The 11,800-nt window shown below is 47.2% G+C and overlaps 1 protein-coding gene across 1 annotated transcript; it reads left to right on the top strand.

Annotated features, from left to right (window-relative positions):
* The first annotated feature begins 383 nt into the window (after positions 1–383).
* On the top strand, positions 384–1,712 carry LOC137990276 (uncharacterized). The gene has a single exon (XM_068835666.1). The coding sequence runs from the start codon at positions 384–386 to the stop codon at positions 1,710–1,712; it is 1,329 nt and encodes a 442-aa protein (XP_068691767.1).
* The last annotated feature ends 10,088 nt before the right edge of the window (positions 1,713–11,800 follow it).

The following is an 11,800-nucleotide window of genomic DNA, read 5'->3' as shown; positions in this document are numbered from 1 at the left end:
GTACAAAATCACACTTTATTTGGTTGACATGATGACTTTGAGATCCTCATAGTGTACTGGGATGATCTCGGGTTTGTACAGAATCAGGCCGTTTTGTTGGAGTTGGAATTGTTGTTTTGCCATGTGACTATGTACAGAAATCATTCGAAATATTGTTCAAGTGAACTCTGGCTGTGCTTAGGGTTGGTAACCATCATTTTGTACTGAAAACATGGTAAATTTCCTTGTGCCCCCCCCATTTTGTAAGCAACTTTTGTACCAAATGTGGGATCCCCAATGGTTCCGTATAGGAAGGTGCAGATCAGGGATAACCCTACTGGGCCGCGGCTGTTTCGACATGCTTCAACATTATTCCATCCGTCGAATTTTGCAAAGGGTTCAAGATGCTGAGCTTAGAAGTAGCTCTTGCGAGCGGCAAGAGAAAGCGGTTTCTCTTCCCACCGACTTGCAATGTTGGGGAACTCAAGGTTGCTGCCCAGGAACATTTCCTGAAGGGCCCACTCCGGCTGGTGGCCGATGGCCGTGTGCTGGATGGTTCAGAGACCTTGGGCGCATCGGTTCGGGATGGTAGTATTCTGACAGCCGTTGCGACGCAGTTATCTGTTAGCACCAGCTGCGGAGCACATGCTTTGTGGAGTTCTGGCAGCAACAAGATCTTGACTTGGGGGCTGCCTCACCATGGTGGTGACCACTCTGCAGTCCGGGATCGCATCCGGAATATCACTCACATTGAACCAACATCTTTTGCGTTTGCCGCCTTGATGCAAGATGGATCAGTTGTGTGTTGGGGCGATGAACGTTTCGGCGGCTGCGCAACTGCAGTCCAGGAGCAGCTGCGCGAGGTCGTGAAGCTGCGTGGCTCTTCTTTGGCTTTTGCCGCGCTTCGTGCAGATGGATCGGTGGTGACCTGGGGCGATCCAGATGCTGGGGCCGACAGCGTTGGACGTATATTGTCCAATGTGCAGGACATTGCCGGCGCAGAACTTGCATTCGCAGCGATTCGCAGAGATGGATCAGTGGTAGCTTGGGGCGATGCGGAATGCGGCGGGGATACATCTGCTGTAGATGGTTGCTTGATCCGGGTGCAACACGTTTGTGCCGGGAGTTTTGCATTCGCAGCCCTGAAGGAAGATGGGTCTGTGGTCACCTGGGGTGGCGAACCATCCGGTTACAGCTCTGCAGTCCAAGGCCAACTACACAATGTGCGTAGCATTGCTGCGACTAAGTATGCATTTGCTGCAATTCGTGATGATGGATCGGTTGTGAGCTGGGGCGACGCCTACGCAGGTGGTGATAGCTCCAGAGTCCAACACCAGCTGAAGAATGTGCGAAGCCTCTGCAGCACATGCCGGTCATTTGCAGCCCTTCTGGCCAATGGGTCAGTTGTGACATGGGGCGACAACAATGCTGGGGGTCATAGCGCTGCGGTGCAAGGTCAACTTCAGCAAGTTTCGAAGTTGTGTGGCTCCACAGGTGCCTTTGCCGCTCTCCTCACAGATGGCTCTGTTGTGACATGGGGGGCTCCAGAAGATGGCGGTGACAGCACTGCAGTTCAAGACCAACTCCATGACATTTTAGACATTTTTGGAGAGGCTAAATTGGAGTCAGGCACCTTTGTGGCCATAAGGGCAGATGGCTCTTTGATAACCTGGGGCAGAGCCGAAGATGGTGGGGACAGCTCTGCAATTCAGAACCAGCTCCGGGACTACTAGCCTGATTACCGTCAGCTGATTGTTTGACCTCTTTTATTTAGTGTCCTTTCAACAAGCGTTCGGTGACGTGCAAAGTCCACGTGGAAAACAATGTTTTGGGATTGGCCTAGGGTTGGCGTGCTCAGATTATTTCAGGTTGTTTCCCTTACCATTTTGTAGTCTTGAGGGTTGGTGCCCCACCCTTCCTTCGCAGCATCTCCTAACCAAAAGTTGTTAAGACTGGCCAGGTAGGAATGGCCCCTACCATTTTGTAGGCTTGATACATGGATGGATTCACATATACATGACAAATTATATGCGCCAGCTGCTGTCGCCAGGTTAGGATTGGAATTAGAAGCTTTGTCTTTGCTGAGTACCATTGAGTACCGACATGTACCTATGATTTCAAAAACAGCATATTGGGACTCAAAATGATTTGAATCATAGGGGGTTCGAAAGTTGGAATTTGTTCTATATAATGGAAGTGCTCCAGCACTGTTTGGGACCATTTTTCTATAGAGCATACTTAATCCATACATGAGCAAGTATGAACATGGTTTGCACAATGAAATAATGTATTGAGCGCCCCCCCTCAAGTTTGGAAGATAATCACATGAATCTTTCAGGGATAACCTTACTGGGGCGTGGCATCGTCTGAGGCGGAGGCATCGTCAGCATCATCAGCTGCAAAGAAAGACCAGGAGAAGAGACCCATCGCTTCTTGGACTTTGAAAGAAGAACCATACGTGCTTGGCGTGTTTTTTTTGCACTGTCTATTTGCGGCATGACGCATGGCTTCCTACCAGCTTTGCATGTCTAAGGAGAAGGCGCCGGCTCCCAAAAAGAGACCCATCGTCTCTTGGGCTTTGAAACAAGATCCAGACCATCTTTGTACATTTAATTCCATGGTCAAGTAGCCATGACACATGGCGTCCATGTCTAAGGAAAAGGATCATGCTCCATCACCCGCTTCCAAGACCCCAGCTCCGAAAAAGATGCCTATCGCTGCTCGGACTTTTACATGACAATAGAACCAAACTTGCTTTTCTCCACCTTTCAATGTCCGGCATGATGCATGCTTCAAGGACAAAGCTATCGAAAAAGAAGCATCGTCGCCATCTTCAGCTGTTACTCGTCCTTCGAGAGATGAGTTGTTTCTGCTTGCGGATACATTTTATTGACGCAAGGATCAAAAAAAATGAAAGAACAAAAAGTAATGATAGGATCGCTTCTTTTCATCATTGACTCGGACCCACCTAGTCTGTGGATTACTTGCCAACATCCATCTCTGGGACTTTAAAATTACTTCCGGACATCATTCTTCATTGACTCGGACCCACCAAGTCTGTGGATTACTTCCCAACACCCATCACTTGGACTGGGACTTGGACATTAAGATTGCTTCCGGACATTATTCTTCATTGACTTGGACTCGCCAAGTCTGTAGGACTCTCCAAGTTAGTAGATTGGTTAGGAGCATCTTGACTTGGACTGACCAAGTCTGTAGATTAGTTCCGAGCAACGTGGACTTGGTTTTGGAGAAGTCTGTAAACCAGGTCCATCTGATGAAGTAGTGTTTCACGGCCCCCCAGCGATCCCCAACATTGACTTGGACTCCGAGAAGTCTGTAGATTACTTCCATATGGGGAATTGATGTGTCATGCCCACCAGCAAACCTCAAAATGAAAACAGCCAAAACAGTGTTGCTCGTGAACAGTGATGTGGATGCACACTTGGACTATATGTATATGCTACGTGCGTACGTATATCATGATGAATCTTAGTATCATATATGTATATATATATATATGTGTGATAAGATTTTAATGGGATCTCTCTGGTTTGTGCATGGTAAAGTAGCCATGACACATGGCGTCCATGTCTAAGGAAAAGGATCATGCTCCATCATCCGCTTCCAAGACCCCAGCTCCGAAAAAGATGCCTATCGCTGCTCGGACTTTTACATGACAATAGAACCAAACTTGCTTTTCTCCACCTTTCAATGTCCGGCATGATGCATGCTTCAAGGACAAAGCTATCGAAAAAGAAGCATCGTCGCCATCTTCAGCTGTTACTCGTCCTTCGAGAGATGAGTTGTTTCTGCTTGCGGATACATTTTATTGACGCAAGGATCAAAAAAAATGAAAGAACAAAAAGTAATGATAGGATCGCTTCTTTTCATCATTGACTCGGACCCACCTAGTCTGTGGATTACTTGCCAACATCCATCTCTGGGACTTTAAAATTACTTCCGGACATCATGCTTCATTGACTTGGACCCACCAAGTCTGTAGATTACTTCCCAACACCCATCACTTGGACATTAAGATTGCTTCCGGACATTATTCTTCATTGACTTGGACCCGCCAAGTCTGTAGGACTCTCCAAGTTAGTAGATTGGTTAGGAGCATCTTGACTTGGACTGACCAAGTCTGTAGATTAGTTCCGAGCAACGTGGACTTGGTTTTGGAGAAGTCTGTAAACCAGGTCCATCTGATGAAGTACTCGTAGTGTTTCACGGCCCCCCAGCGATCCCCAACATTGACTTGGACTCCGAGAAGTCTGTAGATTACTTCCATATGGGGAATTGATGTGTCATGCCCACCAGCAAACCTCAAAATGAAAACAGCCAAAACAGTGTTGCTCCGTCGCCTCTCAGCTGTTACTCGTCCTTCGAGAGATGAGTTGTTTCTGCTTGCGGATACATTTTATTGAAAAAAATCATGGGTTTCGATATGTTTCAGAAAAAAATCAAGTGGATTCAGGTGCATAACCCCCTTGATTTCATACATTTAGACCGTTTTATGTAACCATTGGCTTTTGACAGGGGTGCCCCCCACAATGCATACATTTTACGTCTACACCCCCCCTATCATTAATACATTTCCAGCATCTTGCATTCATAGCTGCTTCCTCTTGAGGAGTTGTCCCCCCTAGTAGTGTTCATACATTTTTGGCCAAAAGTGAACCACTCCTCCCCCCCCTTATGTTCATACATTAGCAGAAATGTAGGAACCACCCCCCCTACTCCTGAAGCAGTTGCACCCGGGGATATTTCAGTCCAGCTGTTACTCGTGCTTCGAAAGATAAAACCCATGTTGATCCCTGCTGCTAGACTTTTTTTCCAAATAATCATGGTGTTCCTTCAGCATCACTCCAAGGCTGCGAGCAAGAAACGGAAGACCACATTGCCAAAGGACGAGTTTTGCTGATGTTTATGCGTTTTCATTGATCAGCCTCCATTATTTTGTGTCATGGCTGCGAGGATGCTGACCTCCGGCACATCATTGACAAATCTTGGGGCGAGAACCTGATCCTCGTTTGCACCCCGCGAATGTAAACAAAAATATACTCATCCTCCACCACCCGCAATGCTGTTCTGATTTGTGTTGTGGCCACGAGGCAAAACGTTTTTGTATGGAAAATGTACTCGTGAACATCTTGTTCCACACAACATTCCATACCTATGGAACAACATTTTTGTCCGTCATTCCATACCCCTCGTTCCACACGAATGGTTTCCGATTTTATTTGTTCCAGACTTTATTCAGCGTGCCTGGTGTTTGGTAAATCAAGTTCGCTATGAAAGCCGGGCATGAGATGAAAGCTTTGCAGGTGTTTGGCGCAATTATACCCCATTCCTTTCCTGTTCCATTCCCGTTCCATACCAAAATATTGACCAGCCGGGACATGTATGTTTCCAACGCGTACCAGATCAATTCAGGTAGCTGTGGGTGAGGGTGTTGAGCTGATGACGCGTGTAAGAGTTCAATTAAATACTTCGGATGTTTCTATTTCAGCCGTTCTTTACCTTACGCACTAGGAAGGTCCGTGATGTTTGCCCCAGACCGGGAGGGTTGACACACACCCTTTGAACCCAGGACAAGGGTGCATGCTGCCCTCTGGTGCGGTGGCATATTTGATTACAAAGACCTCGTGAAGGAGTCCCCGGGGCCATGGCTTGTGATCAACTGCCAAGCGAAGCAGCAACTTGTCTTAACTTTTCAAAACATTGAAGCTTGTATGGGTCGCAATGTTTGCTGCTGTTTGTTCTGCGTCTTGAGTTTGCCCCTTGGAATATGAGATGACTTTTCACGCTGTTTCTGGCATTGAGGCACCACGCATGGGCAGTGCAGAATGCCCGAGATGCGGGGGTGAAGGTGCAGTTCGCCAACCCCAACTATGTGCATTGGGGGCAGCTCAAGGAGGCTGTGTCCCAGGTGGGGTTGGCTGGAAAAGGGGTGCCAAAGGGATCGCACAAGTGATCATTTTAGGATAATCATCCAGTTTGATTTGATTGATTAGGGTGGAGGCTCCATACAAACGCCATTTTGCAATGAAATCTTGAAGCTTCTGGCGAATTGGAGATGTCGAACACCAGCTTCAGGATCCCATAGTTTTTTGCAGTCGACCACCCTTTCTCGTTGGAAGTCAATTTCCGCGATCGCCCCAAATCCCCAGGAAGCGTTGTTGGAGGGAAACCTTTCATTTTGTCACGTTCCCACGCCTGTTACTTTTGTAACATCCATACACCTCAGAAATGCACGAGGGTATCCATTTTAGGGGTCGATAATTTCGAGCCATACGCAGGTCTCTGGCATCATGAAGGCGAGGGGCGCGGTGGTGGTGCAATGCAACGCTGGCCACCACCCCGCCCCCCAGCTGTGCGCAGCGATGATGGCAGCGCTGGAGAACACGGACTACCCCACCGCAAAGCAAGCACTCCTCAAACTTCGCCCATCAGCCGAATTTGATTTGGGGTGCCTGGCTTGCACAAGGTTAATTTCAGTATTGACGTTTGGAATGTGGATGCTCTTTCTGGAGTTGTGTGTTGTTTCAAAATTTGTGACTCCAAGGAGAAAAAAAGGCAAAGGGAAAGGAAAGACAGGCAAGGACAAGATCACGTTCGAGGACCTCGTGAAGGACAACTTGTCCGAGCTCCGCAGAATCCTGCAGTGAAAAAGTGAAGCGCGCGCCTTGCGCTCTTGCAGCTCATTTTGCTTCGCTTGATTGACTCATTGAGATGGCGTGATTCAGATTTTTTCCACTCTTTGATTTGCTATGACATTGATTTCATTAGTTCGACATGGATGCATTCCAACTTTCGACAAACGCTTATATTTAATAAAATCAACACAACTGACATTGGCTGACACCAGTGACATGAGGAATTAATTCTGAATTGAGTTGCGTGTATGACTGCAACTCCGTGCCCGGAAACCATCTTGCTCCACCGCTCCAAGGTTCTGTCCTGCAACTTCGAGCCTAGGCGAGCCGTGGCAGCCGGTCCGAACCTGCAGGATTGCAATGCCTATTAGCCTATTAGATAGATCATGGAACATTGAGCATTGACTCTCCAACTCTGCAGATTAGGTGTAAAATGTCTTGGACCCACCAAGACTGTAGATTAGAAGTGAAATGACTTGGATCCACCAAGTCGAAAGCTAACCCTTGTAAAATGTCTTGGACCCACCAAGACTGTAGATTAGAATTGAAATGACTTGGATCCACCAAGTCGAAAGCTAACCCCTGTAAAATGTCTTGGACCAACCAAGACTGTAGATTAGAAGTGAAATGACTTGGATCCACCAAGTCGAAAGCTAACCCCGTTCGAACGTTGAGGTTGGAGGTTATCGTGTTTAACAAACTGCATCATTGTCCTGTCAGGTCCAAACTCCTCAGCAGCCCTGGCATCCTAGCGTCGCCGCCGGTGGAGACCTTGGGTGGAATTTCACATGTTGATGGGTTGTTGATGTCAAGTTCAGATTGGGAATTGATGCGTCATTCAGACATGTGAGTCATCATTTGGTTCATCAGAAATTTTAATCATCATTACAAGGATCCCCATAATGGGTGGGATGACCATGGGATCTCAAATAAACTTTTTTAACCATGGCATTTGTGGCATTGCGTCCGAGCAACTATCGTTTTTAACAAACTGCATCATTGTCCTGTCAGGTCCAAACTCCTCAGCAGCCCTTGCATCCTAGCGTCGCCGCCGGTGGAGACCTTGGGTGGAATTTCACATGTTGATGGGTTGTTGATGTCAAGTTCAGATTGAGAATTGATGCGTCATTCAGACATGTGAGTCATCATTTGGTTCATCAGAAATTTTAATCATCATTACAAGGATCCCCATAATGGGTGGGATGACCATGGGATCTCAAATAAACTTTTTGCATGCTTTGTGTTGTTGCCCAGGCTCACATCACACCACAGTTTCCCAGGAAGTATGCAGTTCCCACCACATTCCTAGGAGACCCAAACCTGGGATCGATCACATGGAAGTTTTACTCAATCTGTTTGAAGCGCATCAAACCCATTAGACATGATCATTTTCAATTGCAACCATGATGGAGAGCTTGTCACCAATGTCGTCAACTTGCGAAGCCATGGACTTGCCTTTTCTTTTGCCAGACCTTGCTGGTTCTATGTTGCCAACTGAGCTGCCAGAAGTGCGCGGCACACAGCAGGAAAAGCGTTGTGGAGAACAAGAGCTGCAGCAGGAACCCCACCTGTTGCCAGCTGAGCTCCAGGCATGCTCTTTGCCGCTGAGATTGCCTTCTCGGACATTTTCAGACACAGATCTAGGTTCACATGACTCGACGTGCCACAGGTTCCAACCGCTTCCTAGCGGACTAGAAGGGGAAGAGCATGACCGGCAGAGTCAAATTCCCGTGCCCTTTTTGCGTCTTCCTTCTGGATGCAGTGAAGGGAGCAGTTTCCGGAAAAGGGTGATAAACAGCAGAAAGAAACAGCACAGCAGAGGCAAGGCAAATGTGGGTAGCCATGCAAAAGCTGTCAGTGCAAGATTGCCTTGGGGCAAAACTGTGCAGGTAGACCGGAGTTTGAAGCAAACGTTGCAGCCAGACATCTTGGATGGGGAGTTGCGTCAGGATCCTTTGCCCCAACGGACCACGCTTGGGACTGTCAAGCTCCTTGCTCTCTTTTGTATGTCTTTGACAGGTGCCAAACAGTTCGACGTCCAGCAAGGCCAAGACCTTCTCCAGGGCTCGGTATCCAATGAAGCTTGGGGCTGGCTTGCTTTGGCGATGGCCGTTTTTGTGGCACCTCCGTGCAGGCTATATTCGTGCTTGATGTCAACGAACTGGGGTCGGATGAGTTGGGACAGCCGGCTTCGAGTGGCAGAGCATGGATTGCGATGCCTCAAAATTGGCGTGGAAGCATGCGTGGAGGCTGCGAGGCAAGGGAAGTTTTTTTGTTTTGAGCATCCGTTCAAATCGAAAGCCCTAAGCCTGAACCTGGTGCAGTCTTTGCTGTTGTTTCCACGATCTACCACTGTCACGTTCGACCAATGCCAATATGGCCTTGTAAGCCCGGGCGGCACACCAGTCCGAAAGAGGACAATCTTTGTTACGAACTGTCCCGCGATAGTTCAAGAATTTCAAGGCAAATTTTGCACTGGAAACCACCGTCATCGTGTTTGCCAAGGGTGTGAATGTGGCATTCGGGTTTCCAAACATTGCGAGAAATACCCGTTGCCATTGGTCACTGCTGTACAGAAATGTTTGGGCGTTTGAGGATGTGCTGGTGGGGCGATCCAGCATTTGCATCTCCTCGAAAAAAAATGGGTGCCTGTACACCAACTCCATGAGATAATATGATTCTGCAAACGAAAGCAGCCCACAGGAAGCATAAAAATTCATACCCTTCTATCCCCCTCTCTCAGCGCTCTGATCTGTATTCAGGTTGCATTTGAATACGTCCTTCTTCTTGGCCTGGCTGACATGTTTGAGAGGACCAATGGCATAGTACGTTGCCTATCATTTTCTCGTCAGAGCAGAGCAGCGTCTTGAATGTGAAGCACAACATTTTGATAATGCACTTTACGTCTTGGCTTCTGAATCAGTGTGTTCTTCCGTGGATTCCCAGCAAATGTGTGTCAGAAAGGGTTGCAAGAAACACTTGTTTTGCAGTTGGAAAAGTTTGGCATTAGCAAATGGTTGTACTATCTTATTGATCCCAAAAGATGTGAAATGAATTGATTACATGTTATATGTGAAGTAATTTATGAGAATAAAATTTACTGGAGAGATGAAAATGGCACAGCCAGGAAGAAACTCGGACGTGGAGAAAGTCAGAAGGGAGGACAGAGATGGAGAAAGTCAGAAGAGAGAAGATGCAGGTGCGCAAAAAGGTCGCGTAACACTGTTTTTTCCAGTGTTTTGTGGCTCCAGAGAGTCTCAAAGGAGGCTTTGCTAAAGCGGCGGGTGCGGAGACATCTGGGCAGATGAGAAACGTAAAAAATTGCCCGCCGTTGTGGCGCGAAGCACATTTTGAAGTCAAAAGTGTCAAAGCACACCATTCTCGGGAACCACGTTTGGAAGTTGAGATGTGGAAAAAAGTACACCCCGTGTGGCGCGGAAGCACATGTTCAATTAAAGATGTCTTATATGACATGCTCGGACGACTTTTGGAAGTTGAACTGTGGAAAAGTGCACGCCGTTGTGGCGCGAGGCACATTTGGAAGAAAAATGCACAGTTTCGGACGACTTTTGGAAGTGGCGCGAAACAACATTTAGATGAAAAATGCTAACATTATCGCATGTCGGGCCACTTTTGGAAGTTGCAGTGTCGAAAAAGTGCACGCCGTTGTGGCGCGAAGCACATTTGGAAGTAAAATGCACAAAACACACAATGTTTCGGACAACTTTTGGAAGTGGAATGTTAAAAATTATCGCATGTTCGGGCCACTTTTGGAAGTTTGCAGTGTCGAAAAAGTGCACGTCGTTGTGGCAGGAAGCACATTTTGATGAAACATGTGAAAAATTGCCGCATGTTTTTTTTTTTTCGGGGCCCTCTTGTCCATCAATAATGTCCTTTTCTTGGTTTTTTTTTTGATGATCAATCGTCCTTCCATGTCGAAAAAGTGCACGGGCCGTTGTGGCGCGAAGCACATTTGGAAGTCAAAAACAGGGCCAGTCAAAACCAAGGTCACCAGTGCCATAATAAGTCCATTTTCTTGGTCCAATTCTGTATCCCTCTGCGTGATGGTTGTACCGGTAGATTCTATCTGCCTGTGTTTTTTGCTCCCCAGGTTAGAGTCATGCCGTCAAGCCATCATGCATTGCCAAACAACAGCAGACTTCAGCATTTTTTTCAGTTTTTCATTTCTCCCCTTTGGGGGGAATGTGCTTTCCTTTGGAGTGCCGGGGGTCCAACACATCATTCAGCTGCAGGTTTCCTCAGTGCAATTTCTGTTTCAACATCTGTTTTTATTCCACATGGTCTTGTTCATTTTTTTCAGGAACTTTTAGAAGTCATTACCATTTTGTTGACAGTTTTATGTCTATGATTTCACTCGTGCTGGGCGCGCGCGCTGATGGAAGCACCATTGTGCTAGCACGTCCTCACGGCACTCCTGCCAGAGTGGGCAGCAACCTATTTCGGGAGATTTTCTTCCGTGGGTCGCGGACTCTGCGTACTGGCATTTTTGTCTTTCTGGGGAGTTCAGACTGGCATCGGTTACAATCCAGCTGTGCACGGCTTTTCTTGTGGTTTTCATTTCAGTCGGTTTCAGCAGTTGCTTCGCCTAGAGTACAACAGATTGCAGATCATGAATCCCCAGTTGCATCGTCATCGGAGTCCTGAGTCAATTCTGATCTGTGTGTGGTCCAGCCTTAGATTTGCAGATGCTCAGACTCAGAGGTGCAGCTTTCATTCATTCAGTTTTGATGGCTCATCATTGCGTGGCAGTTGCTGGAGAACTAAGACCTCATCAAGAGGGCAGCCCTGGGGCATCATTTCAAGCGGGTTATCGTCATTAGGTACGTACAGTTGGCTTGAGAAGTGGTTGACTTGTATGGACGATTTATGGCACAAAGCGCTTTCCACAGTCCATCAACAGAACTCAGGTTGTTGGAACTTGTGACAGATCTGACTGGCAATGGAAAAAAAAGAAGCAGATGTCCTTTTCGACTTCGTGAGTTTCAACGTGGAAGCAGTTGCGCATGTTTGAGAGTTTTCCAATTTGGGATCCAGTTTTGTTTGGGGTTATTTATGTTGGTTTGTTTTGTTGTTTAGGTTTGTGTTTGTATATGTTTTATATGTGATGTACTGTGTTCTTAATACTCTCTAGCTTCCCCGCG

The sequence above is a fragment of the Montipora foliosa genome, unplaced genomic scaffold (assembly GCF_036669935.1).
Source record: "Montipora foliosa isolate CH-2021 unplaced genomic scaffold, ASM3666993v2 scaffold_77, whole genome shotgun sequence".
In the NCBI taxonomy this organism is placed as follows: Eukaryota; Metazoa; Cnidaria; class Anthozoa; order Scleractinia; family Acroporidae; genus Montipora; species Montipora foliosa.
Note: the sequence above shows the minus strand (reverse complement) of the source record. Positions and strands in the feature narration are given on the sequence as shown.

Bases quoted from the DNA above. Each gene is read 5' to 3' on its own strand.
- LOC137990276 (XM_068835666.1), top strand. From the start codon at position 384: ATGCTGAGCTTAGAAGTAGCTCTTGCGAGCGGCAAGAGAAAGCGGTTT.